The sequence below is a fragment of the Carcharhinus amblyrhynchos genome, chromosome 8 (genome assembly GCF_965287045.1).
Source record: "Carcharhinus amblyrhynchos chromosome 8, sCarAmb.v2.hapA, whole genome shotgun sequence".
Classification (NCBI taxonomy): Eukaryota; Metazoa; Chordata; class Chondrichthyes; order Carcharhiniformes; family Carcharhinidae; genus Carcharhinus; species Carcharhinus amblyrhynchos.
This window is the reverse complement of record NC_137331.1, coordinates 87,537,395-87,564,751: the sequence shown is the minus strand read 5'-3', so window position 1 is coordinate 87,564,751 and position 27,357 is coordinate 87,537,395. Positions and strand designations below refer to the sequence as shown.

General features: G+C 43.3%; 1 protein-coding gene across 1 annotated transcript in view; it reads right to left on the bottom strand.

The window, feature by feature from the left end:
- Positions 1-27,357, bottom strand: part of tmem67 (transmembrane protein 67) — a 130,509-nt gene that overhangs the window by 56,702 nt on the left and 46,450 nt on the right. The window contains exons 8-12 of the mRNA XM_080194964.1: positions 26,989-27,149; positions 20,881-20,989; positions 16,666-16,752; positions 7,323-7,388; positions 640-796 (exon numbers count right to left, since the gene is read on the bottom strand). Of these exons, the coding sequence (XP_080051090.1) occupies positions 640-796; positions 7,323-7,388; positions 16,666-16,752; positions 20,881-20,989; positions 26,989-27,149 (580 nt within the window). The remainder of the gene's footprint in view (positions 1-639; positions 797-7,322; positions 7,389-16,665; positions 16,753-20,880; positions 20,990-26,988; positions 27,150-27,357) is intronic.

Genomic DNA, 27,357 nt, shown 5'->3' with positions numbered 1-27,357 from the left:
CTCATTTAGTGGCCTTCTGCCATTCACTTGCCCCGCCCCCCCCCCAGCCCTCCACTCCCCAATCTCTCCATCCCTACCCCCCCTCCATCCCTACCACCCCCCCCACCTCTCCATCCCTTCCCCCACCCCCCAACAGAAACTGCAAAACTGCAATGTGTGGGCTTTGATTCTGGTAATGACCCAGGTTGATCTGGCCTACTATATCCCAAGGGGGCTCAAGGCGTTAGTTCCAGTGACCCCTCTATCGCTGCCAGGCTGCAGAGGAAGGGTCATTCAAGGGTTCTGGGTTTTGGGTGGGCTGAGAGCAAATTTGGGTGGGAACCCAATTGGGGCTAGCAGGAAGGTCAAGTGAATCCTGATTGCCTTTGTGCCTGTTGGGAATCCTGATTTTTTTGGCTGATGCTCCTTTCAGTGCAGCACTGGGATTCCTGCCAGCTGTCTGACGAGCTCAGTGAATTCCCTCCAACATGTATTTAAGGGAATTGACAAGTAATTTAATAATTAAATAACGCCTACCACAGAAGAGTTGTCCTAACATACTTCCACTATTTCCTTTTCCATTAACTGTGTCAGAAACATTTGCACATTAAACCTGGGTAATTCTAGAAGTAACAGAAATATCAGGAACATAACTTTTACCTTGATTCACAAATTTTCCATTATATTGAAGGTTTAAGTTACGAACTGCTATAGGATGCAGTTGTTCTTCACCATTTTCCCCGATGTAAAGCATATACATATCATAAAATTCAATGTCACGGTACTTAGATAGAAGTGTGGAAACAGAAAGTGTACACTGTCCAGGAAAGAAAATAAAGAAGTAAAAATGATACAATATATAGAAATTCTCTTAGAAGGCAAAATATTTCTCATGTGTTATAAAGATATGTCATATAGAATATTAACTTATGTCACCAGTTGGACATATATTTGGTATTTTCAAAAGAATATTTTTGCTAAGCAAGTGACACTGGCTTAGAGTAGTTATCATGTTGCATTTGCAAAGTACATAAACTGCTTTATGGAGACACTAAACCTACAGAGCTCTCAGAGACAGTGACTAAAGTACCCAGATTGAAACCAGAGCAATAACATGCGACATAGCTGTTGGGTGTAAAATATACTAGATTTGAACTAATAGTCAGAGATAGATTGCCACAGGGGTAGAAGGGGCACAGTCTTACCTCCTCTCTCTTGCTGTAAAATACTTCCCCACAAAGTTGAATTGTTTATGATTAGAAAACCAACCAGAAGAACTCATTGCTGCAAACTGTGAGTTCTTAAAGAAAGATTCTGAATCAACACCATTATCTCCAAGAGAAAACTGAATCAATTAGCCATGACTAATCCAGTGAGAAACCAAAGTACTAGCATCTACTGTTCTACTTTTCAGCTGCCAACAAGTATCCGGACATTCTGAGAATATCTTCTTTCCCTGGTCAAGTTTTAAGTCTGATACTCCACAGAGTTTATTTCGTTTTTGCATTGGGAATAGTGGGTACTTAATCGTATTTGTACACTTTAAACATTTGAAGGATAATTTCTGCATCTTTGTCTGTGTGTGTTTAATTAACAAACTCTTTACTTCTTAAATTAACGGACCCAGCTGGCCTATTTCATAAAGATGTGAATATGTATTGAATTGGCAATATCCCCTCCTTTTTAAATTCAAATTTTGTTATAACCCACCCAAGGGTTGTATTTTATATGCCCTCGATGGGCATGTTTTTCAGCCCAACCCCTTCTTACAGATCCTGAGACTCCACCATAATATGGGAGACTTAGGTGGAGTTGGGTGGTTGCTGAAATTGGCAGCCCAGCACCATAGTTAAATACATAATGAAGGGACAATTAGGCTTGTTACCAAATCATCTCACCCTGATAATATGCTGGCCATGCCAAGAAACACCTATGTGGATCGTTGGGTGGAAGTTATCAGCCTAATTGTTTAAATAAATTCTTCAAACAGCTGGGAGGAAGGGGGGGTTTCTATCTTCAGGGGTTGCCCCTTGTCAATCAAGACACACCATCCACACTACCCAAAACTTTAACTACCCCTTTTTTTCCTACTTGCCTGTAGCCTTAAATGCAACCCCTGTCACTGACCTGTCCAAACCCTCACTGTGCAAGTTCCCAGTCCTTCCTGACTTCTCCTCTTCTTGCAATTCTGGCAGTGCCTACTACTGCACACTTGGTAGTGCTGGGAATGACGAAGCTGCTGACCCATTGGATTGCTTAACCCATCAGCAGCAACATATAGCCGCGGGCAAGCTGGCGTGAAATAGATCAGTTCCACACTGGCTTTGTTTCAGTGGGAGAGGGGGGATGAGGCATCCACACCCCCTTAATATTCAACCTCAGGAGTGGTATAAAGACAGGAGTCAATAACTCCGTCCTGACCTGGTTGTAACATATGAAATTACAGTGCTTGAGTTTATTTAGTAACATCCATTTCAAGAGCTTAATCTAATAATATAGATCTTGGTACATTGCCTGATGCCAAACTCAGCTTGATTTGCCAAGAACAGTTTTATCTTTTGCTAGTACAATAACGTCCAACAATGCCCCAATACATGTGTTTATGAATCTGTGACTGGATTTCTCTAAATATTTTACCAACTTTCCACTTCTGCTTATCATACATGCTCTTATCCACGCAAACACTTTGCATCACTCCTAAACCTGGACATGAGACAAACATTTTATGGCTCGCCTCCTCACTTTCAAATCCATCAACAGTCACATGATTCTCAATTTTGGTGAATTATTTCAGCATCACATCCCTGCATTTATTTTCCAGTACTAGTTTCCCATTCTACTATAAACAGTTGATTTTTTTATCCACCTCATCCCATCCTCTGGAACTCCCCTTTCCAGCAATCCTCTGTGTGTTGTCAGTCACATTCCTTTCAGCTGCATTTTTGCCCCTTGGCAAAATGTCTACTAATGGTGTTCTGAAATATCTTTATAAAGAATAAGTGCTGAAGCTTTTGTAAGTTGGGGGTTAAGGAACGTAAGGGTTTTAAATTAGCTGGTACAAATACCCTCAGGATTTGGTACAACGTATTTGTTATTTCCTTGATGTCGGGACACACTTGAAAATTCCTTGATATTGGAGATGTAAGTCAATGTGTAACTGTTTCATGGTGCACCAATATGAGTTATTCAGCAGTTTTATGACTGATTTATAAAACTGAGCACATAAGTCTAACTTGTAAATACGTCTGTTAAGTGCAAGGAGAGAACATGTTATTGTGCTAAATAAATCATATTTTACAACATGCTAATTAATTATAATTTACTTCAGCTACTTTCCACCAGATTACAAAATGCTAAATTGAAGTAGAAAATGTTCCCTGCTGTATACTAAATCTCTTATACATTGTTTTAAATATAAGATTATGATAAATAGTAGCAGCAGTAAGACATATGAGTCCTCAAGCATAGTGAGAAAAAAGTAATCTCAATATTACTGTCCTCCCCATTCCCCATATATTTTACTTCTCCTAAGGTCTGAAAATCTATCGATTCAACAACTGAGCATTTTCAGCTCTTTAGATTGAGAATTCCAAAGACATACAACCCTCTGAGTGAAGAAATTTCTCCTCATCTCATTCAAATTGGCTGTCCTGTTCTCCTGAGACTATTCTTAATTCTAGTTTCTCCAGCTGGGGAAACCACTTATTGGCATCTGTTAAACCCTCAGAAACTTACATATTTCAATAAGATCGCTTCTTCTTCCTCTAATCTTCAGAGAGTATAGGCCCATTCTACTCAATCTCTCCTCATAGGATAGTCCACTTATCCCAGGAATCAACTTAATGAATTTTTATTCATAAGAACATAAGAAATAGGAGCAGGAGTAGGCCATCTAGCCCTTTGAGCCTGCCCCGCCATTCAATAAGATCATGGCTGATCTGTCGTGGCTCAGTTCCACTTTCCTGCTTTCTCCCCATAACCCTTAATCCCCTCTCTTATCAAAAACCCATCAACCCGCGTCTTAAAAATATTTAGCGAGGCAGCCTCCACCACTTCAACGGGCAGAGAATTCCAGAGATTCACCACCCTTTGAGTGAAGAAGTTCCTCCTCAACTCCGTTCTAAACCGCCCCCCTTTTATCTTGAGGCTGTGCCCCCTAGTCCTACTGTCTTTTTTGAGCGGGAAGAGTCTCTCCAACTCTATCCTATCCATCCCATTCATCATCTTATACGTCTCAATGAGATCTCCCCTCATTCTTCTAAACTCTAACGAGTACAAGCCCAGTTTATTCAGCCTCTCCTCATAGCTCAACCCCCTCAACTCCGGTATCAGCCTAGTAAACCTCCTCTGCACTCCCTCCAAGGCCAAAATATCTTTGCGTAGGCGCGGCGCCCAAAACTGCACACAGTACTCCAGTTGCGGCCTCACCAATGCCCTATACAGCTGCAGCAAGACCTCCCTACTTTTATATTCAATCCCCCTCGCTATGAAGGCCAGCATCCCATTCGCCTTCCTGATCACCTGCTGCACCTGCAAGCTGGGTTTTTGCGACTCATGCACAAGGACCCCGAGGTCCCTCTGCACCGTCGCCTGCTGCAGTTTTTCGCCCCATAAGTAGTAGTCCTTCCTACCATTCTTCCTACCAAAGTGGACCACCTCACACTTGCCAACATTAAATTCCATTTGCCATTTCCTGGCCCATTCGCCCAGCCTATCTAGATCCTTCTGCAGACTCTCCACACCCTCCGCACAATTTGCCGTTCCCCCAATCTTGGTGTCATCAGCAAATTTCGACACCCTACACTCGGTTCCCTCCTCCAGATCATCTATATAAATGGTAAAAAGCTGAGGCCCCAGCACCGACCCCTGGGGTACTCCACTAGTCACCATCCGCCAATCCGAATAGCACCTGTTGACCCCCACTCTCTGCCTCCTATTTGACAACCAATCCTCTATCCACGCTAACACCCTACCCACAACTCCATGTCCCTCGACCTTCTGCAATAACCTCTTGTGAGGTACTTTGTCAAACGCCTTCTGAAAATCCAGAAAGACCACATCCACCGGCTCTCCTCTATCCACCGCCCTAGACACATCCTCATAGAACTCCAGTAAATTTGTCAGACACGACTTCCCTTTAATGAAACCGTGCTGCGTCTGCTCTATCAAGCAATTCCCTTCAAGATGCCTCGCAATTTCCTCCTTAATGACAGATTCTAACATTTTACCTACCACAGACGTTAAACTAACCGGCCTATAATTCCCCGCCTTTTGCCTGGCACCCTTCTTAAACAACGGCGTAACATTAGCCGTTTTCCAATCATCCGGCACTTCCCCAGAATCCAGCGACGTCTGGAAAATAACCACCAAGGCATCCACTATCACCTCCGCCATTTCTTTCAGAACCCTCGGATGCATTCCATCCGGTCCTGGGGACTTGTCCACAATCAGCCCCTCCAGTCTGTCGAGCACCGCCTCTCTAGTAACAGTAATGTCATTAAGACCCTCCAGTCCTACCACCTTTCCATCGCTAACACCCGGCAAATTATTCACGTCCTCCTCCGTGAAGACAGAAACAAAAAAGTTATTCAATACCTTAGCCATATCCTCATCCCCTACCACTAGGTCCCCTTTCTCATCCTCTAAAGGATCAACATTCACCCTAGCCAGCCTCTTCCTTTTTATATATTTATAAAAACTCTTGCTATCCTTTTTTATATTAAGCGCTAGCCCTGCTTCATAGTTTCTCCTACCCTTCTTTATCAACTTCTTTGTCAATCTTTGTTGACATTTAAACCTCTCCCAATCCTCTTCTCGCCCACTACTCTTAGCTACTCTAAATTCCTCCGCTTTTAATTTAACACTTTCCTTCACCTCCTTCGTTATCCATGGCTTATTACCTCTCTTCCTACTATCCTTTTTGACCATCGGAATAAATTTCCGCTGAGCACCAAGAAAGATCTCCTTAAAGATCCTCCACTGCTCCTCAACAGACCCTCCCTCCAACGTGCTCCCCCAGTCCACATTCGCCAATTCTTCTCTCATCCTACCGTACTCCCCTCTATTCAAACCGAGGACGTGTGTCCGGGAACCCACTTTCTCCTCCTCCATCTGCACCAGAAACTCCACCATACAATGATCACTCTCCCCAAGAGGATCCTTCACCACAAGGTCCCTAATTCTACCCGCCTCATTACATAGCACCAGATCCAAGATAGCTCGCTCCCTCGTTGGCTCCAACACACACTGTTCGAGGAAACTATCCCGGCAGCATTCCAAGAACTCTTCCTCGAGCCCCCCGCGGCCAACATGGGTCGACCAATCAATATGCAGATTGAAATCCCCCATAACTACGGCTGTCGCATTCCTGCACGCCGCACTTATTTGCGCCTTAACAGCCCGCCCCACCTCCAGATCATTATTCGGGGGCCTATAGGCGACACCCACCAGCGTCTTCCTCCCTTTGCTGTTCCTAATCTCCACCCACAACGATTCCACCCTCTGCTCCTTGGCTCCAATATCATCCCTTGCTACCACCGTGATGCTATCCTTAATCAGCAGAGCTACGCCCCCCCCTTTTCCCTCCTGCCTATCCTTCCTAAACACTTGATAGCCCTGTACATTCAGCTCCCAGTCCCTGTCACCCTGCAGCCACGCCTCTGTAATCATCCTTTGTACCGAGATCAAACTATACATATCGCTCCAAATGTGGTCTCAGCAAAGCCTTATGCTATTGCAGCAAGAATTACTTAGGCTTGTACTCTGATCCTCTTTCAAGAAGGCCAACACACCATTTGATTTCCTAATTGCTTGCTGTATCTGCATGGTAATTTTCTGTGTTTCTTGTATAAGAAGAAGTGCATTGAATATCAACAATAGCTTTTCACCATTCCAAAAATGTTTAGTTTCTCAAACTAAAATAAATAACCTCACATTTCTTCACAGCATTCATACTTCTCGCTCACTCACTTAACCGATCCATATACCCTTTGCAGCTTCTGCAAACTATACACACAGCTTACTTTCCCACAACTCATCTTGATCTACCCTGTTACTTACATACTCAAAATCTCTAATAGAGTTGTCAAACACAAGTTCCCTTTCATAAGGCCAAGCTGACTCTGCTTAATTGTATAATGTGTTTGTAAGTGCTGTTACCACTTTCTTAACAATTATTCCAGCACTTCTATAACTCATTGCAGATTAACTGACTTGTAGTTCCTCGTTTGCCCTATGTTTAATTTCTTGATAAGTGATGTTATAAGTGTGAATTAAAAAGCTTTGGTATTTCCGTAGGTGAAATATAGCATAGCTGTTATTAATGACAAATTAATTATGCTCACTTGTTGCTGATATGTGATTCCAAAGATATAAGCAATATTCAGCTTAGTCATGGTATCCGGGCACAACTGTAAATAAGAACAATAAAACAAATCTTATTGTCCAAATAAGTCAACACATGCAAGCATGCAGGTGCGCGCGTGCACACGCACACACACACACACGCACACACACGCACAAACACACACACACACGTGAGCAGACCAGGAGTTCTATCGAGACTTTTATGCATGGTTTATAATAAGATGGTCGCTGCTACATCAGTAGCTGCAATTCTCTGAACTACATCTTAAATAACCTTACCCACTTCCTTCCTAATATTGAGCGAGATTTTATGGCCTTGCTCGACTTGAGACTGGAAAAGCTTATCTGAGGTCAACGGACATTTCCATTGTCCACCCCTTGCCCTCTCTAATTCCATGGCGGGCAGGGTGGTGAAATTCTGGGGTGTGTGTCCTTACAACACATGCACTGCAGCAATTCAAGAAAGCAGCCCATCATCATCTTTTCAAAGGCAATTAGGGATGGGTAATAAATGCTGGACAAGCCAGCAATGCCCACACTTCCTGAAAGAATTTTTAAAAGTTTCAGAGCCAAGACATTACAAAGAACCCTGAGCTATGTGGCACTAACCTCACTCTGGCTGTAGAAAGCTATTATTAGGAAACTAGATGAATCAATAGACTCGAATCAAATCGAAAAGCAAAAATTAAAGCAATACCTGCCATTCATTCAAAATAACCAAACATAAGTAGGGCAGTAAATCTGTTAGTATAATCATGCACAAAGTTTTATTTTTGTTAAGTATAAGTAGAACAACAAATAGTCATAATAATAGTTTTTCATTTGTATTTCATTTAATTCTGATTCTGTTGTGGAAATCAATTGATTATTAAAACAGAAAATGCTGGAAATATTCAGCAGAATTAACAGCATCAGTGCAGAGACAAACAGAATTAATGGCTCGGATTTTCTGCTTCAACTGTTGTAGAACATGCTACAGAGGATGCAGTGGGCCAGGCGAAAGTCCACTGACTTTCACCGAGACCGCAAGATTCTGGCAATGGGCAGGCTTGAAAATCCTGGCCAATGCTTCAGACCAAGGGCCTTTCTTCAAAACTGCAGGCAGATACGGGGACGAAGAGCAAAAGGTAGAGGCATGAAAAAATAATTGACAACAAATTTCATGGCCTGAATTTTGCACACATCATGCACAAGCGATCGGCCATTCCAGAAGGGGATGTGATATCTGTTCTCACTTGTAATTGTAAAATGAACAGGATTTCACCTTGGACGACCAGTAAAGGGCCAGCCAGCATGAACCATGCCCTGACCATGGCAAGCGCTGGAAACCCTGGGGTCCTGGGGGGGTGTGATGGCGGTGGCAGTGGTTAGAAACAGCACAGGCACCTCCCTGAGCTGTTGAGAGCCTCAGGAAGCTGCCAAAGAGAGACTTGAAGCTTTTTTAGTTGACAGGGGTTATGGCCTCAGCAGCATTTGCGCATGCCAGGTTGGAAGGCAATACTCTCCAGGAGGGCCACCTGCTTCTTTGATGAGTGCCTGCGTGCTCTTGTGAAGGCAAAGTGAACTCAGGGCATTGACAGTCAGAGGATTGCTGAAGACCAGGACCATGCGGAGTCTGAAGCAGATGATGAGCCTCTGGATCCGTCAATCAGGCAAAGATGCTGATGTCCTGCAGAATGTGCTGGAAGATCTAGCAGAGATCCCTGAGGGTCTGTGTGCCATGATGTCTGTCTTGGAGAAGTCCTTGTGCAGCATGAGCATTGCAGTAACTGGCCCTTTGAGCACACAGCCTCTTGCATAGAATGGCGACTCTCATGCAGAGGCAGCTCCAGGAACAGAAACAGGGTTTTTGGGATTGACCACAGCAGGTCCATCTAGGGTGAGCAGGGAGGTTCAAAGCAACCTCATGATGGTGAACAGGCTAAATGTCGCAACTGCAGACTGCTCACAGGGTGCTCCAGATGAAGGCATCAACTCCTCTGCACCACTTCTAGTGTCCATCGCAGTTGATAAGGCCATGATGACTGAAGAATACCCAGCCATGGCACTGGATGTTCCCTCCTATGGGGTGCCTGCACAGGGTCTGCTAGCCAGAGGACATCTGCTAAAGTCATCAGGGCCAACAGGACCTCATAGTCGGCATGCTGCCTCCAATGACACAGCCAGCGTAAGTTTAAAGCACTGTAAACATAAACACTATAATCACAACCCTGACTTGTGTCTTGTAGATGGCGGACAGGCTTTGGAGAGTCAGAAGGTGAGGCACTGGCCACAGAATTCCTAGCTTCTGACCTGTTCTTGCACCCACAGTATTTATGCGGCTAATCCAGTTCAGTTTCTGGTCTATGGTAACTCTCAGGCTGTTGATAGCAGGGGATTGAGTCATGATGATGTCACTAATGACAAGGGATGATGGTTAGATTGTCTTTTATTGGAGATAATCATTACCTAGCATTTGTGTAGCATGAATATTACTTGTTAATTATCAACCCAAGCCTGGATATTGTCCAGGTCCTGCTGCATTTAAGCATGGATGGCTTCAGAATCTCAGGCGTCACAAATTGTGGAATCACTGAACATTCTCACTTCTCACCTTATGATAGCAGGAACATCATTGATGAAGTAGCTAAAGATGGCTGGGTCTAGGACACTCCCACATGAGAATGTTAAGAAGGAGGACTTTGTAGGTCGAGAGTTGTTGTTTCTAGTGGTAGGTAGATGCTGGGTGGTTGTAACAGCTTGACACAACTAAGCAATTTAAGAGGGCAGTTAAAAATGAGAACGACAGATTTCCTTTCCTAAAGGACATGATTTTCTTTGGTCATCATTGGACTGTAAATTCCACCACCTGCCTGGTGGGATTTGACCCGTATGCCTCTAGATTACTAGTCCAATGACAATACCACAATAGAACTGCTTATTTTCTGTGGACCCTTCTGCCTTGTACTTTCTACTGGCCTTGCACCCCTATGGTAGTGCCTCACTTCTAAAATTGCTGTTTGGGATATAGCATGTGGACACCTGGTCTGCACACACTTCTGGCCCTCTTCTCCTCTTTGGAGGAAGTCCCTCCAATGAAGTAAACAATCTCCATTTGCTGAAATACAAATGGTACCGGTTAGTGCACAGAAGGGGACACTCAGTAAAAGCCTTTAAAAAAGCCTGTAATCCAAAGAGTCCCCCAAAAAACACAGAAAAAAACTGTCAGACAACATCCTCCAACCAGCTCGCACCTAAACTCTCATCTATTCAAATTGCCATGACTTTGGTCTACTTTCATCCCACCCTGGATCAAGTTTAATTTAAAAACCTGATGGCTACCTGGCAGAGTGGCCTGTGCTCTGACCATTAAATCAGAAGGGTCACATAGAATTCCCAACAATGGTCTTAATAATGGGTTTAATTGACCCTTTGATTGTAGTACCACGTGATGGTCGATGGCATTGGGATGCCTGCCTGATTACACATGGGTTTGGGATCGCCGTGCGCCTGCTCAAAAAATGTGAAATTCTAGTCCAAGGTACAAAAGGCAGAAGGATTGGTAATGATCATAGTGAAGAGATAAACAATTTGTCTAGAGGGGGGACAGCAGAATAATGAACAGCTATTGTTGAAAGCAAAAACATGAAAAACAAGGTAAAGACTGGCACATATAAAGAAATAAAATGGGGACACAAAGTTGACAAATAGTTGAACTCAATGTTTAGGTTGACTAGACTTTCAAAAGTCAAAACTGGGACACATTGAAAAGCCTTGGAAGACCGGACTCCATGAGGATTGAAATGTTGGGTGATCAATGATAGGAATAAGAGGGAGGGACAGTTGAAAGTAGGATGTCGTGTGATGACGTTTTAATTGGCATGAACACGAAGGTGACATGTAATTACATGGCAACTAAGTACTGCTCCCACGTCTCCTGTTGCACCTTCCAGTCAGAGACTATGGACACTAATGGACAATTCAATACTGGGGAGGCGGTGGGGAAGGGGGGGAGGGGTGTGTGTGGTTTGGGAGAATCTTTTTCCCTTTGGCTCAATATCTAGTTTACCAAAAGTTGGATTGTGAAAAAAGGGCTCTTCTGCAATCTTCAGCAGCAAAAGGTGCATGAGCAGCACACATTGCCAGTGTTAGATTGATAGTCATTGCATGCTGGTGTTAAACTTGCAAAACCACAATCCTTTTTGTTAGTATTTAGTTGCCTTTTGTGATTTTACAACCTGAGACGGCTCTCAATGGCCCATCCCACTGTGGAATTCAGAGAATGCTTCACTAAGCACCTCACACACTTCTTTGCATTGCAAGATTTTCTCGATTCTCGTTGCCAGCAACACTTTACATCAATTGTGACAAACTAGTTAACAATTGCAGACTACGGATGTCCAGTATTTCAAATGCAGTCATACTCTTGTCACTGATGTTAATTAAAAAAACTGAACTGCGTCAGCAGGCACTAGCATGTTAAGTTTTAAAACTTGCATTCCGTTCCAGCCACACAACAACCAGTCACTCCCGCATGCAGAGACATAACACTCAAAAATAGTCAAAAGCATGAAAAAAGCAGTGACCAAACTGACTAGGTTGTTTGTGCTTGCAATATTTCTTTGCTGATTTTAGGTATTATAATCTTAGGGTGCAGTTAACAAAGGAGCTGGAAAGTAGCAAAGGGAGTGGAGGGGGATCAGTGAAATGTATGTTTCTGATGTGAATCATACAAACTTGATCTTCTATCCTCCTCCCCGTACCACCCTTCCAGTTACCCATAAAAAAGTTTCGGACATTAAGGGTGCTATTTTATAATTTTAATTCTAAGTGCTGGGCGGACTTGAAATTGGGAACATTTCAGATCCGACTTTTACACCCGTTCTCAGGCACCCCGATACCCGTTCTGCCCTGCAAAAGTATCAGCAATTCCAAATTGCACTGCACAAGCCTGTGGGCAGGGTTTAATGTGCCAGAAACCCTGCAGGTCCGATCGGCACCTCCAACTGCACATGCGCAGGAAAAAAAATGATAGAAAACTGCTCCACAGTCACATCCCTCCCAGGTCAGATAATGCCTCCCCCGGCCCCCACAGGCATTGCCTCACCCCCACAACATTACTGACCCCCTTATCCCCCCACCCACCCCACACCCCTGCCATGGGCCACTCCTCCCTTCCCCCACCAATCTCAGGCAAAGTGCCAGTGGATACTCCTCCTCCCTCACTGATCTCAGGAAAGATGATCAACCCTCACTCTACCCCCGCACCATTCTCAAGCAGTGTGTCAGCGAATTCCACCCCCCCCCTCCTCCCCACTGATCCAACTCCCCCGCAGCCCAACCGATCTCAAGCAGAGATGCTCAGCACTTACCTCCTCACGAACCCTCACTGATGGTGCATCCGAATAGGACCTACATGGAGCATGTCTGTTTTGTGTCAACTCCGAATGGGCGAACGTGGTGGTAAAGGGGGAAATGTCGGTAAATAGGATGCAGCCCACTGAGTTAATTTAAATGTATGCCCGTTTTGGGCGCAGTCCCGACCAAGGCCATTTTCCGACTTTGGTAAAGGGGGAACTGGCACTGAGAGGTTATGGATCACACTATTCGCCTCATGCCTGACTTTACCAAGTTTTACACCTAAAAACGGGCACAAAGTAATAGTAAAATCGGGCCCTAAGTGCGGTGGCAGGTGGGAAAGTCAGCACAACTTCTGCTGGACTGTGGGATGGTTGCTTTTCGCCTCTATGTATGCACAAATGAGCAACTTGTCGTATCTAATGGTGCGGTGGGCTAGGATTCATCCACCTCACTGTTACCTCATCAGGTTGAAGGTTCAGGTGCCATATTTAAATAGCACCCACAATCACTCACTATAGCCTAGAATTTGATGTGGTGAGCAGTAGATCCTCAAAGAGATGAGAACTCTGCACCAAGTTTCAGTGAGAGGTACCTGGTGAGGCTCCTCCGGGTAGTCGAGGACTGGCAGGAGGACCTTTACCCCTGTGGCGTGGGGTGCAGATCCACACAGGCTTGGCAGGAAGATGCCAGGGAGATCAGTACCTGTGGACCTCAGAAGAGGATCCTCGTGTGCCAAAAAAAGAATGAATGATCTCATCCAATTTGTCAGGCCAAGTCAACCTTCCCCTCTGAGTGTAAAGACTGATTGGGCTACCTCACTCCCAGAAGCCAAGGCAATGTTGGATATGAATTTGGGAGGTTCCAGATGAAGGGTGACTCATGAATGCTTGTCAATGATCAGACAATGGCTAAGGCTCTCACCATGCACACAAAGGTAACCTGACAGTCAGACATGCATCCAGGATTGACGGTGATAGATCACAGCTTCTGTAAGAATGATCTCATGTCAGGGACTCAGTATGGTGATGAGGACAAAATATTATTCTTGCATGAGAGATGCCCCAGTCTGGGTTCAGACAGTCAAGCAAGTACCAGTGATTTATCACTGTCATCATTGAGGTGCCTTGCAATTTTCCAGTAATTCTCCAATGAGTGCACAGACGTTTGCTGTGCTAGTACTGCCTCCTTTACTGCTACAGGCAATGAAGTGATGGTATGATAATTTAAAGGATTGCATCATGTCTAGGTTCTTCGTAATGTGTGCTGTTGAAGTTTTCACCCCATTACAGATTTACCACATGCTCCATATGCTGATTAGCCTTCCAAGGATTAGGCCATCATCACACAAAATTGTGATTACTCATTCTGAGACAAATGTTCTTCATTAAGGTGAAATGGGCTTCAATGAGCTAGTCATCTTCATTGGAATCTCATCATGAACAGGTATGTCTGTCACACTTCACTCATGATATGGCCTCTTCCTATGGGGCATCTACATCCTCACCTCTTTATCACTTTTGACGTCCTCCTCATTGGAGGAGATGTGCAGTTCCTTCATCTCTCCATCTACCAACTCAGTACATCCCTTTGGATTGTATGCAGTACAGCAAACCATGATGATGCATGACACCCTCCAGGGTGAGTATTGGTCAGTACCGCTTGACCGGTCCAGACATCTGAAACACACCTTCAAAAGGCCAATGGTTTGCTCAATCAAGGAATATGTTGCAGAGCCGTATTGTACCTCTCCTCAAAAACTCTCTATAGCTGCCAAATGGGTGTCATTTTTTTTGTGGTGACCTTTATCACTGATGAGCCAACCCTGAATATGCTAAGGGCCCGCGAAGGTCTGGGTACCACACGTGGGCCTCAATAATCTGCTTTTGATGATCACAGATTAGCTGCATAATAACAGAATGGAAGCACGCCAAAAAACATGCGCGTCAGGATGGGAGAATCAAGTCCCATATGTTTTTGTCCACCCCTTCCTTGCCGTTGTCCAATCACATCCCCCAAGTGAGCCTTCTAACACTTCTCTTGCCTCTAACTAATTACCTTCCCCCAGCCAAACATGTGCCTTCCAGCTCTTCGCTTGCCTCTGTCTAATCACCAACTTGGTCAAGCGTGTGCCTTCCACCCTTCCTCTTCCCTTCCTGCTGGTCTTGCCTGAGCAACCTTGGCACCAAGTCAGAGCAATGAATGCGGCGGGTACAAACCTTGAAACTGCAGTCCGCTAGACATATGTCAGTTATATTGGTTGTGTTTCACACCTAATTGTGATTAGATTGGGAGTGCGAACATGATCCTAGTGAGCTGCATTTTCACTGAGGATTCATGAGACGCAAAGGCATGTAAATATGGTTCCCGACATGGCAGTAGCGGCAACCCAACCTGTTGTGAAAGTCAGAAAGGAAAATCTGCAACCTATTTCGCCCCCCCAGCACAAAAATGACTTTTAAACACACTCCAAATTTTATGGTCCCACCTGCCACAATGCTCATTGCTATGGGGACCAGAACGTTTAACCCACAGTTTTGATCACAAATGAGTGCGAAAGAAAACGTCTGCTGTTGTTCAACAGAAAATATAAACAGTCTTTTAAAGGCAAACATAAGAGTGCTTGAATACCTTTGGATCATTGCTTAACTTTGTAACATTCAAATTTCTTATGATCCTTAAAGTTTGAGAGCAAATTATTATCTTCTAAACAGACAGCAGCATTTTCTCTGCATGCTTACTTCTATGCTAAACATTAGAGGGACAGCAAATCACATTAATTGTTGTGATAAATTTCAGAGATATATAAACATTAAAAGTGACAACAGACTAATATTCATGCAAATTACCAATGGAAGTGTACTTTTGCTGTACCTTTGCACAGAAATATATGGAAGAACGCTGCAGCCTCTGTGCCTGAGACTGGCAATGTGACTGGAAGGCACGACAGTGGGATTTCTGCTTGAGGTGTGTGCGTGTGCGTTGGTCACTAACCTCACCCTGAGTCTGAAACTGTCGCAGGTCAAATGCACAAATCAGCATCCATGATTCTGATTGGAAGAAGCTCCCTCACATGTCTGCTGAAGACTGTTGCTGATTGGTAAATTTACAGGCACCAACCGTTGCTTTTTACAATTTAAAATTAAAAGGGATCTACTCTCAAAAACAGTTACGCTGGGGGGGTGGGGTGGGGATTCTCCTGGAAGTGCTGAATTGGCAGGAAAACTATTCGAAATCCCGTCTGCTCTGACAGTTAGTTTCTCATCTGAATCTTCTCACTCTGTGCAATGCAGAGGTCCCAGTCGTGAATCTCATTAAAAATCCAGCGGAGCAGAGCCTATTTGTGCTGGACTTTGGCACTTTTGGAACTCTGTGCATGCAGTGGTCCCCATCTGTCAAATTCCCGTTTGTTGGCCAGCTCAATCACAGCCCCCACAGCAATTCCTGGAGCAGCCCTGACCCCACCCTCCGTCCTGATGCCCGGGTCTCACCCCCCAGCAGTGGAGACCCCTGCACCCTTCTCACCCCAGCATACCCCCCCTCCATCGACCCCTGCTCCTGGGGTCAGACACCCCCACCCGGAAGCAGGCCCCTCTCCACCGGCAGACCGCTCACCCCCTCCCAGCCCACCCCAATCTTTGCCCTCCCTCCATCTCAGACTGATCCCAATGCAGAGTGATTGCGGGACCCCTCACTCCCACCAATCGCACCAGACCCCATCCATAATAGGCCCCACCCCCTTGGTTGGGACACAGTTTTGAGCATGAGTGTGAAGCAAAGCCAATGGCTTTAGGCTTCCCAATACCTAATAGTTTGATAAACAATGTTGATAAAGATAACATTAAATTAATAATCAACTCAATTTTTGAGACATCAAGAATTAACATTTGGAATTTAACAGGCTTTTCTTTTGATGCATATTTCAATCAAAAGAAAGAAACACCCTAACTAGACTTAATAGAATAAATATTTTACGAAGTTTACCTGTAGAGTACCTCCAGTGACTTTTTCCCAATGAAGAAAATGACCTCGTGCATCATATTTGGCAATAACAAACTGCAGTTTCATATGCTGTAAGCAATGAGACATGAATGATAAAGGCCAATAAATCAAAATCACACTTTATAGTACTTCCTTGAGTTTGGGTTTAAAGCTAACATGCAATAGAACTTACCATGTGGATTAGTATCAGATAATCAAAGTAAGACAGCATCTTTTCGTGAAGTGTGGGCATGCTTTACTCATTGAATTGATTTTTTTTAAGGATGTCTATAGCATGGTGGATAGAGGAGTGTCCAGAGTCATCCAGAAGAATGGGAAGAATATTCATGTATACAACTTACCTTTTGTAAATTAATAAAAACAATTGTGGATCTTCTTCTAAGTGTGTTTCTGCTTGTATTGGTGTTATTGTGCCTATCTGTCTTGAATTAAGAATGATGTGGAGATGCCGGCATTGGACTGGGGTAGGGACTGTAAGAAATCTCACAACACCAGGTTAAAGTCCAACAGGTTTATTTGGAATCATAAGCGCTCCTCCTTCATCACCTACAGGCACTAGTTTCCAGCTAAATAACCCTCCACATCTCTTTAAGCAACTTATAATTGTGGGCATTCCAGCTCAATCATAAGTCTTAGTAAATTAATTTTATTAAAAAAAGTTGGAAAAATTAATGAGACCGAAAGCTGACAAATCCTCGGGGCCTGATAATCTACATCCCAGAGTACTAAAGGAGGTGGTCATCAAAATCAAAAATTCTGTAGATTCTGGAACAAGCCAACAGATTGGTGGGTGGCAAATATTACCCGCTATCTAGCAAAGAAATGAGTGAAAGAATAGGGAATTACAGACCTGTCAGCTAGTATTATAAAGATTATGGATGTAGATGTCACCAGCATTTGTTGCCCATCCCAAATTGCCATTGAGAAGGTGGTGGTGAGCAACCTTCTTGAACCACTGCAATTCATTAATGCTCCTACTCCTCCTGAGAAGGGCGTCAGGATTTTGACTGAAGGAACAGTGATATAATACCAAGTCAGGATGATGTGTGGCTTAGAGGAGAACTTGCAGGTGGTGATGTTCTAATGCATTTGCTGTTCTTGTCCTAAGTGGTTGGGATTGTGGATTTGGAAGGAAGGAGCTTTGGTGAGTTGTTGCAGTATATCTTATAGATGGTACACACTGCTGCCATTGTCTGTGAGTTGTAGAAAATGAATGCTTAAGTATTCACTGTCGCTGGGTCACAATTCTGGAACTCCTTCCCGAACAGCTGCAGAGTTGGGCTGAGAGGTGGCAAATGGAGTTTAATGCGGAAAAGTGTGAGGTGATTCACTTTGGTAAGAGTAACAGGAGTACAGAATATAGGGCTAATAGAAGGGCTCTTGGTAGTGTTGATGAGCAGAGAGATCTCGGTGTACATGCGCACTGATCCCTGAAAGTTGGCACCCAGGTTGATAAGGTTGTTAAGGAGGCATACGGTGTTTTAGCTTTTATTGGTAGAGGGATTGAATTTTGGAGCCGTGAGGTCATGTTGCAACTGTACAAAACTCTGGTGCGGCCACACTTGGAGTATTGCATACAGTTCTGGTCGCCGCATTATAAGAAGGATGTGGAGGCATTGGAAAGGGTGCAGAGGAGGTTTACCAGGATGTTGCCTGGTATGGTGGGATGGTCTTATGATGAAAGGCTGAGGGGACTTGAGGTTATTTTCGTTAGAAAGAAGAAAGTTAAGAGGAGACCTAATTAGATAGGGTGGATAGTGAGAGCCTTTTCCCTCGGATGGTGCTGGCTAACACGAAGGGACATAGCTTTAAATTGAGGGGTGGTAATTATAGGACGGATGTCAGAGGTAGGTTCTTTACTCAGAGGGTAGTGAGGGCATGGAATGCCCTGCCTGCAGCAGTTGTGGACTCACCAACTTTAAGGGCGTTCAAATGGTCATTGGATAGGCATATGGATAACATTGGAATAGTTTAGGTTAGAGGGTCATTACATTGGTTCCACTGGTCGGCACAACATCGAGGGCTGAAGGGCCTGTACTGCGCTGTCATGTTCTATGTTAACAGCACTGTGGGAGTACCTACACATCAGCGACTGCAGCCGTTCAAGAAGACAATTCACTGCTACCTTCTCAACGACAAAAGGGATGGGCTTAAGTGGTGTTCATACCACACAAGTGCCAGACAATGACCATTTCCAACAAGAGAGGATCTAACCATTGCCCATTGATATTCAATAAGAACATAAGAAATAGGAGCAGGAGTAGACCATCTAGTCCTTCGAGCCTGCCCCGCTATTCAATAAGATCATTGCTGATCTGAAGTGGATCAGTTCCACTTTTCTGCTTTCTCCCCAGAACCCTTAATTCCCCTGTCTATCAGAAACCTATCCACCCGTGACTTAAATATATTCAGCGAGGTAGCCTCCACCACTTCAATGGGCTGAGAATTCCAGAGATTCACCACCCTTTGAGTGAAGACGTTCCTCCTCAACTCTGATCTAAACTGCACCCTCGCCCCCCTTATCTTGAGGCTGTGCCCTCCAGCCCTCTAGTTCAGCAATGGCTTTACCATTGCTAAATCCCCCTCTATCAACAGCCTGGGGGTTACCATTGACTAAAACTGAACTGGACTAGCCATACAGTAACTGCAAGAGCAAGTTAAAGGCTAGAAATCCTGAGGTGAGTAAACCACTTTCTGATCCTCAAAAGCCTGCCCTCTATCTACAAGGCCAAATGTCATGAAATACTCTCCATTTGCTTGGATGAATGCAGCTCCAACAACACTCAGGAAGCTTGACATTATCCAGGACAAAGCAGCCTACTTGATTGTTACCCCTTCCACAAATATTCAAACCCTCCGCCACTGATGAACAGTGGCAGCTGTGCATACCTTCTTCAAGATGCACTGCAGGAACTCATCAAGGTTCCTTTGGCAAGATGTTCCAAATCCATGAACACTATCATCTAGAAGGACAAGAAGAACAGATCCCTGGGAACACTACCACCCTCCAAGTCACTCACCATCCTGACTTGGAAATATGTCACTGTTCCTTCACTGTTGCTTGGTCAAAATTCTGGAACTACTTCCCTAACAGCATTGTGGGTGTACCTATACATCAGGAACTGCAGCTGTTCAAGAAAGCAGCTCACCACTATCTTCTCAAGGGATGGGTAATAAATGCTGGCCCAGACAGCAATGTCCACATCCAATAAACAAATTTGCAAAAAAAGAGTCAGAGGTGAATTGAAAGTTCAGGGATTAAGAGGGGTCAGAGATTGGGGGGAAGGTTCGAGGGTTCTGGGGGTGTCGGGGGTCAGGGAAATCAAAGCAGATAGTCAGTGGGATCAGTTCTATAGTTACTTATCAATTCTTTTGGCATCAATTTTTAAAATATTTCCTGGGTTACTGCTGAAATAACTAAATTGGGACAGTCAAAAATCTCTTGATGCTAACTTGGAGACTTTTTCAATGTGGCCAGCAAGCAGGGGAATTGCTATTGGCAGTTAAAACTTTTAGGGCAATTCTGGCAGACTCCTTGTTTTGGGATTTCTGATCATCTGAAAACTGGATGTTCTGGGTCATTCCATCATTTTGCTGATGATTAAAAGCAAGCTGATGGGTTGGGAATTGGCCAGATTGGATCTGTCCTAATTTTTCTGAACAAGACATACCTGAACAATTTTTCACATTGTCTGGTTTATGTCAGTGTTGTAACTGGTTGGAAATTGTATTCGAACCAAGGTCTCTGCTGCATTATTGGAAAACCTTGGTGCATGCTCTCTTGCATGTTTAGCCAATCTTCACAGCACAAATGTAGTTCATATTGAACACATACCCAGTTGTAGTGCAACACACCCTCCCTGTAAGAGGTGAAAGCTGTCCTTGGGCCTCTCAGTTGTGTACAGCCAAAGATAGGCATACTTAGCCCGAGACCTTTATTTCTTTCAGTGTAACTGCCCATGTTGTGTGCTGGACGTGCCCTTGCGACAACCATCAACCATGTCACTTGCCTTGTTTAAGGATTAAAATACGTCTACCTTTTTATTTTGCCATGATAATCTATGAGTGACATTTGCTTTGCAAATAACCAAACTTTGGAGCCACTAAATCCTTAATATTTGCTGTAAATGTAAAAGAATTTGATTTGATTTTCACACTAGCCTGGCTCATCAATGAAATAAAAACTGATTTACTTACTTCATATGGCTTAAAATGAAATGCAGTTGGAAACGGTTCTTGACGAAGAATTCTTAACGGTACACCATCAACATGGCCAATATAGTACAACCAGGGCAGAGTCTTCCGCCTGAGAAGAGGTAAAATTTTCACATATTTGATATAAATATACATTGTTATTTATCAATAGGTACACAAGAATGTGAGAATAATAATAAGGGCTGAATTTTGTCAGCCAGGTGGAAATGCCTTTGGAGGGACTGCACAATCCCAGTAGGGGGCAGGACCAGAAAATCCCACCCAACTTCTTCTTCCTGTTCCATTCAGCATTCAGAAGGCACTGCTTCTTCTGTGATATCTTGGTCCACTCCTCAATCACACCTGACACTCCAGCCTCCTTCCTGATGCAAATGCTGCAGATGTAATTGCTCTCTTTCACTTCCTCTTTTCTCAACATCCTAGGCCCCAATCACACCCACATGAAACAGCGATTTATGGCCCCTCTTTCAAGTTGGTATACTCTAATTGCTGCTCACAATGTAGCTTGCTCTATACTGGGAGATCAAACCAAGATTCAGAATCTCAGAATTGTTACGCCATAGAAGGCCCATCATCCCACACTGGCTCTCCAAATGAGCATTATGACGTAATGTCATTCCCCTGCATTTTACCTCTATCCCTGCACAGTGTGTCTATTCAAGTAGTCACCTAATGCCCTTTTGAATGCCTTCATTGAACTTGTCTCCAGCATGCTTCCAAGCAATGCATTTCAGGTCTGAAAAGATTCATGCAATTTTAAAGCATTTTAAGATCTGTAGTGAAATGCTTGCAGGTCATTTCAAAGGGCGGAATTGTTAGGCTTGTTTACTTTCTATTATCAGGGCTGGAGATCAGTACATATGTATAAAATCACCAAAGTGTCTTTAGCATTTCAGCATTCAGTGCAGTTAGTGCACACAACACTTGATGAAGTCCATACTAACAACAGAACACAACATTGCTGGAGTATGTACATGTGAAGCAAAGGCAGAACTTAATGCATTTTTTCCAATGTGACCCATTTTAACTCACCATAACCTTCTGAAGGGCAATTAGTGATCAGTAACAAAGATTGGCCTTGCCAATGATGCATAAATCCCATGATCAAATGTGTATTTAAAAAAAAATCGAAAATGAATGTGACCCCAAATATCAGCAAAAGCAAGACAGCAGTAAAGCAGCACAGGGACATTCAGTGTATCATTACTTAAGCTTGCATATAATGAATCAACATATAAGGCTGTAACTGGGTAATTGTGCTGCACTGGGAACCATCAGCAATGTGATTTATATTACAACCTTTGGGTATTAGTAATCCAGAACCCCAGGGTAATATTCTAGAGACCTGGGTAATTATCCCACTGTGGTGAAATTTGTCAATAAAAAAAACCCATTGTAGATAGTCATAAGCACTCATCTTGTTCATTAATACAGAAGCAAATCTTACCTAGTGTAGCTACATGAGACTCAGCAAGCCACTCAGTTCAAAGTCAATTAGGAATGAGTAATAAGTGCTGGCCCATGATTGAATTTTAAATAATAACAACCCCCCCCCCCCACCCCATCCCCGACTGCCCAAACCACAGGTTGCCCATGGTTTTCACCATCAACCCGACCTGTGCGTCCCTGGATTTCCAACTCCAGCACCTCTCCACCCTCCAAACCACCAACCTCCAACCCTCCCGACCACGCATATCCCCAACTTGTGGACATCATCCAAATGCTCAGAATCCATCCCAACCCCCTGAACTTCAACCTTTCTCATCTAGCTGACTCCTTAACTTTTGAACACCCGCCCTCCAGACCACCCAAATCCCATCCACTTATCTTGGATACATACCTTCTCCCTGACCTGTCAATTTCACTGGTCCCTTTAAACTTAGCTACTTTACGCAGCTAATGCAGTAAAAAAGGAAGCATGGCCTCCTTGAATCTCGGTAAAAAATCTGACAACTTTTTCAGGTGAATGGGTCAGGTGAATGAGCCATTTACCTGACAAAGGGGGTAACCTTGAAAGCTAGTGAGTTTACTATCAAATAAATTGGTTGGACTGAAACCTGGTGTTGTCAGACTTTTTACTGTGTTTACCCCAGTCCAACACCGGCATATCCACATCATGACTCCTTGAATCTGCCAGAGATGGACTGAGCTAGAGTCTGTGTGGAGGCTTTCCATGCAGGCTCCAAGCAGCTTTGGTTATCAGCAGTTTTCAAGAGCAGGTGAATCCACATTAAATTCTTCTAATTCCTGCAGGCCATCTCATTCTGACACTAGTCAAAAGTTAAGGCTCTATTAATGCAACTAATATAATATACTAATATGAAAATCGATCTTTTCAAAAGTACATTATAAATATTATTTAATCTACTCATACAGTTTTCAGCCAAGATTCCCATATTGCCTCAGTAAACTCCCTTATCCCACATCACTACATATGTCCTAATCAGTCTATCTTCCCCACAAAACATGCATGTAGAAACATGCATGTAGAAACATGCATGTACACACACCCACACACTCCTTCCTAACAAGTCTCCTCCCATACACTCATTCACTCAGCATCACCTCTTCCCAACCCACTTCCCACACACACACTCATTCAGAATTCCCTCTTCTTAATCCATTTCCCTGGTACTCACTCAACTTTCCCTTCCCCAAACAGCTTCTCCTTCACTCACTCATGCCCTTCCTCCCTAATCAAGCCCTCACTTATGCCCTTCCACCCCACTCAGCTCCCCAGCTCCTCCTCCCCCCACTCACACCCAAGTTACTTTAGCTATGTTCAAGAGGTATAAAAGCATTCAACACTTGACTGAACAATTCATGAGTAATACTGGCTGTGGAATGTTGTGGGATAACCCAAAGACATCATACATATACCAGTTCATCATTCTATGTGTCTCCTTTAAAGTTAAAGCTTTTTGGGCAAGGAGATGTGAGGGTGTGTTAGGAAGAACGTTTTTATGCTGTAAGAACTCATAACTCATGAGGCTGATGGATACAGAAATAAATCAATGATCTTGAAAAGAAATTGGGTGGGCACCTGAACAAAATTAACCTGAAGGGCAATGGGGAACAAGCTTGGAGTGGGACTGATTGGATTTCTCCAAGGAGAGCATGCATGGATTCAACAGGCTGAATGCCCTCCTTTGTGCTCTAAACAACTCTTTGACGCCTTTATTTTAATAATATTACCCATATTACCCTCAGTTCTTACACTGTTTTCATTACTGACATTACATTTTTTATTGTTCTATTAACTAATCATTCCTGCTGCGCAAAATGTTGGATCTGTTATCCTTTTGATAATTGTACTGAAACTGCACTGTCCGAATATGTTTATGTATTGTGAAACATAATAAATGGCTAGAAGCACAAAGTGAACCCAATGTGCCGTTCTCAATGTTCCTAAAGTAAGCCATAAATTAATCATAAATTGAACCAGAAGTAATTGTGCAAACTTGGCAGTTTATTCAGCCCTGAAAACAATGGATTCAAGCTCCACAACAATCTTAAACACAATGAGATAATTTTAGTGAATGGGTGAAAACAGGATGCTGAGAGGGTCCTGTGGTCATTGGATGCACCTGTTTGAAAGTCAAGTGTTAACATGCAATTTTGACATTAACTGACGATTATTATTTTAGTTTCTTTATTATCATTAGTAAAACCTACCAGAGATTGAGCACACAAGTGTTAATTATAAACAATTTTCATGGAGCAGTGGATGTGGGCTCCATGAACCCATGTCTACTTAAGATGTGGAATGAGCTGGCTGACGTACAGCAACAGGTTTCAGGATGGCCTAAGGACTGATAGGACACGCTGGTTCTCAAATAGTTTCCTGGTTGTGATGGTTTAGGGAATAAGCGATTGTTCTCTACCTGAAGGGGGGTCTCATGTCCTCCTCCTTTTCATCTTGCAGATCAAGAGACTTTTAATAAGATGATCAAACACTCCCTTTCTTTTGGAGACTTGTGTAAGTCCAACAAGTGAGAGTAGCACAGCATGTCCTCTCTTTGGAAATTCATAGTGATCTTAGTGAATTTGTGGCAAAGTCTCCAGATCTGTTTTAAAAGTCCTCTTCAAACCTCCAGCAGTAACTGAACAGGGAAATCAAAACTGATATACCTTTGAGAGAAGCTCAAAATTCTCTCTAACAACTCAGTTGCTTTGTAGATGCCATTAGATCAAGTGCTTTCAACAAGAAGGACATGCAGCTTCTTTAATGAGGACTAGCAAGAAATTTAAGTGGCATCAACTCCATATTGATCCCCCAGGTGGCTATTCCTTGTGCAAGTTCAATTTCTTTATGAAGATGATATATTGCACTAAACATGAGCTACCCTGGCATTTTAAATTTATTTTTGCCACCTTGAAGCCTCTGTATTTTCTTAAGTATTTGGGGGCAATTGTCCCCATAATCTAGGTTGGCACTATAATGCCATTTTAAGAAGGTGCCACCACTAGGTGGGGAAAAGTCATGCAAGTGTTAATAAAGACAGGAATTTAATTTAATGCATTTGGGATGAGTCAATGTAGGACAACAAGGATGGACTGATGGTTTATTGAAAAATAGCTTGTGACAGGGCATGTTTTGAGTTTGAATGTATGAAGAGTTGTGGGTGGGAGGTCAACCTGAAAAATACCAAGCAGATCAGAAGATAATAATGCAGGTGTTTTAGCAGTGGAGGGACTGAACTTGGGATTGATGCTAGCAGTACTGCAGAGATGAAGATGATTAGCTTTGATCCTGGAATATACATATAAGATTTAAGTCAAACTTAAGTCAAACAGAACATCAAATGCAAATGACCTTATTCAGCCTGAGAAAGGGGATGGAGTCAGTGACAAATTTTTAGGTGATGTATTTGGTTTTCCTAAATTATAAGGGAAAGTTGTGACCCTTCAGGAATGTCTGCCAAGTAATCTGATGGTACAGAGAGAAATGGTGGAGGAAGACTAGGTATGAATATATGTGGACATAGACCCCATGTCCAAGACCTGGGAGAAGGGCAGCGCACCTGTACAAAACAATAGGACCCTGGGGCTGAGAGGTTCCAGGCTTAGTGTTGTGTTTGTCCAGCTTGAGGAGTCAGAGGAAGGGCTGTAGATTTGAAAGACTAGATTTAAAAGTTCTGATTTTTTTAAATTTTGAACCAGGTCTTCTAGATAATTTTTGTAAGCCAGTCAACCACCAAGTTTCTCGAAGATCAAACTGACATCAGAGCAGGGATTTGAGGAGCAGCAGGCATGGGGAACACAGAGCTGCTCCTCCAATGACAGTTCTTACTTCTCCCATGTGTGTACTTGCCTCTGAAATTCTTCTAATTACCTTCAGTAAATATTGATTGTTTATTTTTTAAATCATTTACTCATAATTTATGCATTCAACTCAGGAAAAAAAGGTAGAATGATCAGAGAACAGAATGTGTAATTAGAGATGGTAAGGCCAGGGGAGAGGGGTGTGGGAGTGGATGTGGAGAGAGAGAGAGCAAGAGGGAGTATTGGATATATAAAGCTTCCATCGATAATCACATCAGCCATGGCAAGCTAGAGGTCTGATTAGTGGCAACTCCGGCAGTCCTGATTTGGGCAGCTGAGGGAGAGGACCGGGTGGGAAGAAGGTGGGGATACAATCTCAGCAGAGCCATCCCAAAATGTGCAAAGGAATCTGCTTGAAGAAAGTACATCCTTTTCCTTCCTGCCCTTCAGAAAACTTTAAAAGACAAAATGATTTGCCCACTCCCGCCAGACTGCCCACACCAATTCATGGTCATGACACACATGTTCCCAAGAGCCTGGCAGGCACATGCTGTGGGCAGGATATTATTGGGGTCAATTGGCCCTTAATAATTTATTTAAATATGGCAGGTTGTGGATTTTGAAATCCGCCCACCTGCCATTTTATGGGGGTGCACTCGGGGGTGGATGGGAAGGTGGTGGGCCGGGCACTTGCCCGATTTTACATGCACCCCCGACTCATGCTGAGTCCCGGAAAACATTGGTTTTACCTGATGATCAAAATGTTGTTTGCTCAGTAAGGAATTTCGGATTATCATCAGTCAACAGCATGTTCTTGTGACTCACCAAGAGTTTATTGAATTGACAATTCCAAGGTGCACTGTCTTTTTAAATATGGTTTGATAAAGTCCACAAGCATCATTAGGTGGTGTTGCGATGTTCAAAGAATTCATGGTCATGACACACATGTTCCCGAGAGCCTGGCAGGCAGTAAGATTTGCAAATCTCTGATAATAAAAAATAAAAATGTTAACTAAAAAAATGAATTTTCTAATGAAAATGAATCATAATTAATAGATCCAACTCAATAAAATTCTGTGTACTTCACAAGGCTAATTGATGAATCAGTGAGTAAGATGCAAGGTTAGCATTTACTGTTTCTGACATTAGTGTAAGACAGTTAACATATTTGATGACTATTTTTGTTATTTTAAC